This window comes from Manihot esculenta, chromosome 15 (assembly GCF_001659605.2).
Source record: "Manihot esculenta cultivar AM560-2 chromosome 15, M.esculenta_v8, whole genome shotgun sequence".
Lineage (NCBI taxonomy): Eukaryota > Viridiplantae > Streptophyta > Magnoliopsida > Malpighiales > Euphorbiaceae > Manihot > Manihot esculenta.
Window position 1 is genome coordinate 12,212,474 of NC_035175.2, and position 5,955 is coordinate 12,218,428.

General features: G+C 38.3%; 1 protein-coding gene across 1 annotated transcript; it reads left to right on the plus strand.

Moving 5' to 3' along the window:
• The first annotated feature begins 464 nt into the window (after positions 1–464).
• On the plus strand, positions 465–965 carry LOC110602012. Its single transcript, XM_021739442.1, has one exon. It carries the CDS (start codon positions 465–467, stop codon positions 963–965), a length of 501 nt encoding a protein of 166 aa, XP_021595134.1.
• Positions 966–5,955: the final 4,990 nt, after the last annotated feature.

The window sequence follows — 5,955 nt, forward strand, 5'->3', positions numbered from 1 at the left end:
ATGTTATCAACTAGAACTACCAAAAATATAACAAAATAGTAGCATAGACACTAGAAAGAATAGAGAAGCAAAGAAATAATAGAAAATAAAACATGCAACAAAGAAGGCCCAAGGCAAAATAAGAAAAGAAAATTCTTGGAACAATATCAAGAGAAAAGGCACAACAAAATTTACACAGGAATGGTGGTCACTAGTCACACAAGTGAGATCTCTCCTACATGACAGAACCAAAATAGCCCCAAAAGCATATCCAGAAAAAACTCTCTCTTGCAATCGTAATCGTTAGAGACCTACAAAACCAAAAAATAAAAGGTAATAACATAAAAAAAAAAATAAAGTGCCACCGCCCTATCATGGCAAGAAAGACAGAAATAGCAAACAATGGTCACCGCTATGGCTATCTGCTCCCCTCACGTGGTTTGAGATAAGGTGATTCTTTATAACCTTATTTGTTTCTCTTCTGTATGGAGGGACTTGCTCGCACCATCAAACACTCAGCTATGCAAGGCATTTCTATTTCTCGGCGGACAGGACCATCAATATCCGATCTCATGTTTGTAGATAATGTAATTCTCTTCTCACGGGCTTCTATTGAAGATGCTCAGATTATCAAACACCTCCTGCATGTTTTTCCAGCTACTAGTGGTTTATCAATCAACCTCTCCAAATCCTCAATTTTCTTACGCTCAAATACTCAAATAGACATTAAGAATACAATTGCAACCCATCTTCAAATCCAGAAAGTGGACATTAGAGACAAATTATTGGGGCTACCAGCTGATATACAAAGATCGAAAAATCAAGCTTTTGTAAATATTAAGGAGCGTCTAAGCAACAAAACGGCAAGCTGGAAAGAGAATTTATTATCTAAAGATGGGCGTGAGGTGTTGATCAAATCCGTAGCTACTGCATTAACAGTATATGCAATGTCCTGTTTCAAATTCTCATCCAGCTTTTGTCAATAACTTAGCTCTATCATAGCAAACTTTTGGTGGGCTCAAACACAGAATGAGAGAAAAATCCATTGGGCGTCTTGAAAAGATATGTGCCTATCAAAAGACGTTAGAGTCTTGGGTTTCTATGACTTGGAATGCTTCAGGGCCTTATTGGTAAAACAAGGCTGGAGAATTCTTTCGATCCTCAGTCTCTCCTTGCTCGCCTTCTAAAAGGAAAATATTTTTCTTCCACAACTTTCCTCGATGCAAAGCAAGGTAGTAGAGCCTCATGGGGTTAGTAGAGTATTTTATAGGGAAGAATTTTTCTTGAGAAAGGTGTCCATTGGCAACTGGGAAATGGTCAATCAATTCTATGTAAAGAAGATAGTTGGATTCCAACTATTTTTCCTCATAAGCCTTGAATTAAAGAGACTTATGATCATTCATTTACTTTGATCTCTCATTTGATCAATCTATCTCAAAGGCTTGGAAGGTATTTATCTTCAATCAAATTTTCATGAAGAAGGCATTGCCCATATTATGTTTATACCTACTAGACTCATTAATTGTGAAGACAAATATGTTTGGCACTATAATCACCAAGGATGCTATTCTGTTAAATCAAAATATCGTATAGCTTGCCAACTGAATGTTGCATGTTTTCCAAGTATTGTGGGTGATCTGGGCCCTTCTTCCTCTTCCAATTTAACTGTTTTTTGGAGGAATTTCTGGAAACTTGAGTTGTCTCGCAAATTATATTTTTTCTTATGGTAGCTTTTCAAAGGGAGACTCCATACCAATGAAAATATCCACTGCTGTCTCCAAAAATTTAGTCTTAACTGCATCTTTTATAGCTCTAAGAAATCTGCAAAACACCTTTTCTTTGATTGCCCACATGCAATGGCTATATGGATAAACTCCCCCCTTAGGCTTCGCTCTTCTTTGCTTGTTCATTCTAATACGATTGACTGCTGGCAAGAGATTACTTCTTTCTTTTCAGGTTTAGCTGAATGTGAGCATTATACTCTGCTAAAGATCCTCATGTTATGATTTATCTAGAAGAGCATGAATCAAGCTATCTTTTGTTCGAATAAGAGCGTACAGAGAGAGAAGAAAACATTTGAAATCTTTATTTCTGTAAAATGAGAAAAATTACAATGTCTGGAAGTTTCGCTTCCTTATATATCCCGACATGAGCATGTGACCAACATGTGAGATCACATAATACATACAAGATACAGAAGGCAAGTTTCACGTTTCACATCTCCCATTGTATATTAATAAAACGCTGCGTATTAACTAAAACGGAGCAGTTCTTTAAACTCAACACCCCCTCCTCAAGTTGAAGCCGAGAGAGGCAAAAGATTCAACTTGTGTGCCAGATAGTTATGACGGCTTGCTGGGAGTCCCTTAGTGAAGATATCTGCCAATTGCTCCTGGGTAGGAAGATATCTAGGAGAAATAAAGCCTCGTTGAAGTTGGTTTCGCACAAGATGGCAGTCAATCTCGATATGCTTCGTGCGCTTATGGAATACTGGATTGGCAGCAATATGCATGGCTGCTTTGCTGTCACAATGTAGAGGTATGGGCAGTTTAATGAGTACCTGCAAGTCCTGCAAAATGTAACTAATCCAAAGAAGTTCATACACAGTGTTAGCCATGGCACTGTATTCAGCTTCAGCGGAAGACTTGGAAACAGTAGTCTGTTTCTTTGTTTTCTAGGAGATGAGACAAGGTCCCAAATATATACAATACCCAGATAGAGACTTGCGAGAGTAAGTGTAAGCTGCCCAGTCAGAATCACAATAGGCACTAAGAGACAGATCATCAGTCACAGGGAAATAAAGACCCTGGTGTAAGGATCCCTTAAGGTAGCGAAGGATATGAAGAGCAGCCTCCCAATGGGGCTTTTGAGGCTTATTCATAAATTGAATTAGATGTTGGACAGCATAGCAAATGTCTGGCCTTGTTGAGTTAATGTAAAGGAGTCTACCAAGTAACCTTCTATACATTTCAGGCTCAGAAAGAGGCTTCCCTGAGTCAGGGGTCAGATGTAACCCTTGGGGCAAGGGGGAAGATGCAGGTTTGTATTGAAGCATGCCTGCATCTTTGAGAACATTACAAATGAACTTTGTTTGGCTGATAATTGTTGCACGTGAAGATCTTATAACTTCCAGCCCTAGGAAATATTTCATAGGTCCCAAATCTTTAATGGTAAATTTTGAATGTAAGGCCATCTTGCATTTATTAATAGCATCTACAGAATTCCCAGTTAATATAACATCATCAACATATACCAGCAAGATCAAAAATACAATGTCAGTATGTTGTATGAAAAGACAATGGTCATGAGAAGACTGCACAAAACCCAAAGTCTTAAGGAAGGCTATAAATTCAATGTTCCATTGCCTAGAAGCCTGTTTAAGGCCATAAAAAGACCTTTTAAGCTGACAGACTTGACTAGGTTGGGCCTTGTAATAGCGCTGAGGAGGTACCATATATACCTCTTTATTCAAATGCCTATGTAAGAAGGCATTATTGATGTCCAGTTGAAAAATGGGTCATTTTTTTATGGTTGCCAAGGCAATAAAAATTCTCACTGTGGTGAGTTTTGCCACGGGTGAGAATCTGTCCTTGTAATCCAGCCCCTCAATTTGATTGTATCCTTTAGCAACCAACCAGGCTTTATACCTGTCTACTTCCCCATTAGGCTTGAACTTCACTTTATATACCCATTTACAGCCTATGGCCCTTTTGTTTTTAGGCAAGCTGGTAAGAGTCCAAGTATTGTTGTTTTCTAAGGCTTTAAGCTCTTGCTCCATGGCCTCAACCCATTGAGGATCCTTGGAAGCCTGTGAGTAGGTGCAAGGCTCATGAGCCTTGTTAACATTACAAATGTAAAACCTGTATGAAGGGTAGAAGGACAGAGATGTTGTTTGTAAAGGATCTACATAATCTTGCATCAAAATGGGTGGTTGTCTAGTCCTTTAAGTTCTTCTAGGTGGAGAACAGACTTGAAGTTCAGTGTTACTATGGCTTTGGTCATTGGCCCAGGTTCTTGGGCAATCAGGCTCTATTATAGGTAAAAGAAGCACATGGCCCTCACTGCTATCACTATTGTGTTTGAAGGGGAAGATGTCTTCATGGAAGACTACATCTCTACTGATAAAAAAACAGTTATCAACAATACTGTATAGTTTGTAAGCTTTATGGGTGTTGGCATATCCTACCATAATAGCCTTAATGGCCCTTTTTTGGAATTTGTCCTTTCTACTGCCCACTGTGGTGGCATAGCATAGGCATCTAAATTTCCTGAGATGGTGATAATGGGGTAAGGTTCTATAGAGCCTTTCATAGGGTGTGGTCCAATTGAATTGCTCCATTGGCATTCTATTAATGAGGTAAGTAGCTGTCAAAATGCATTCTGATCAGAATTGCATAGGGATATAGGATTGAATTTTTAGGGCTCTAGCAACGGCTAAGATGTGTCTGTGTTTTCTTTCCACAACCCTGTTTTGTTGGGGTGTGTAGGGACAGGCCCTTTGGTGTATGATACCTTTATTTGTGAGCAAATCAATGTAATCATGACTCAAAAACTCTTTTCCATTATCTATTTTGATAATCTTGATGGTTGTGTTGAATTGAGTCTTAACCATACTAATGAAATGTTTAGTTATGCTAAGGGATTGACCCTTCAAATGCATCATGAAGGTCCAGACAGCCCTACTATAATCATCAACAATTGTAAGAAGGAATCTAGCTCCAGTAATGGAGTTGGTCCTATATGGTCCCCATATGTCAATATGGATCAAATCAAAGGATTTGGAAGCCAAAGTCTGCATTTTGGAAAAGGGAAGTATGGCTTGTTTGGCTAAAGGGCAAACAGGACAGCAAATCAAAGTGCTATTACTAATGTTTATGCCTTTGATATGTAAGATTTTATTAGCAGAGGCATGTCCTAATCTATCATGCATATCAATCATGGTCAAAGCACATTTTTCAAGATTCTTGCACTGCACAGAATCATCTTTATTAGAATCAATCATAGTATTTACAAGAGTATGAAGATTGACATTCTATTCCATGATTTGATTTAAGCAATATCTAATATCAGTATGAGAGAAACTCATCTGATCCAGCTTGAAAAGACCCTTTTGTTTCTTTCCTATTGCCACCACCTTCTTATTCAGTGAGTCATGTATGATACAGTAGTTATAGCATATCACAAAACAATATCCATACTTACTTATCAGTTTACTAACATATATCAGATTGTAATGGAATTTTGGTACATACAAAACATCCTCCAAAGTTAATTGATCAAAGAGAATCAATTTTCCAGAATAAGATACTTGTATTGTGTTTCCATCAGGAAAACATACAGTTATGTGTTTGTGTAAAGCATGTAAGGAAGTGAAAGAAAGTCTATCTGAGCACATGTGATTTGTGGCTCCAGTGTCAATGATCCAAGTAACATCAGTATTTAATTGAGCACAACAATTTTCAGAAGTATTGGACTTACCAGCAAAATCCATGAAATGAAATTCAGATTCAGTTGAGGTGCTTGGAGTTGCTACTCCTTTCCCTTTCACCAGTTGATTAACTTCTTGCTTCAATGAACTTAACATTGAAGTTAGTTCATTAATTCTAGTTGAGGTGTCAAAGTGATCTAGGGGGTTGTCCTCTATAGATTTAGTTCCCTTGACTGCAGCCACCATTCTGGTGTCTTTAGAACCCCTAACTGGATGAGTTCCAGTTTTGTTCTTACATTTGAACTAATCTGGGTACCCAATGAGTTTGAAACACCCCTCTCGAGTGTGCCCATCCATATTGCAGTGGGTGCAGTGGGCCTTCTTAGTGTCTAATTTTCTAGACCTGGTTTGACTCTGTGAGTAACTTTTATTTAGAAGCACTAGAGATTATGAGTTGTCATTCATGGCCCCTAGAACCTCCCTTTGTGATTCAAATTTAACAACCATGGAGTATGCCTTATTTACGGTTGGCAAAGGGTCCATTCCCA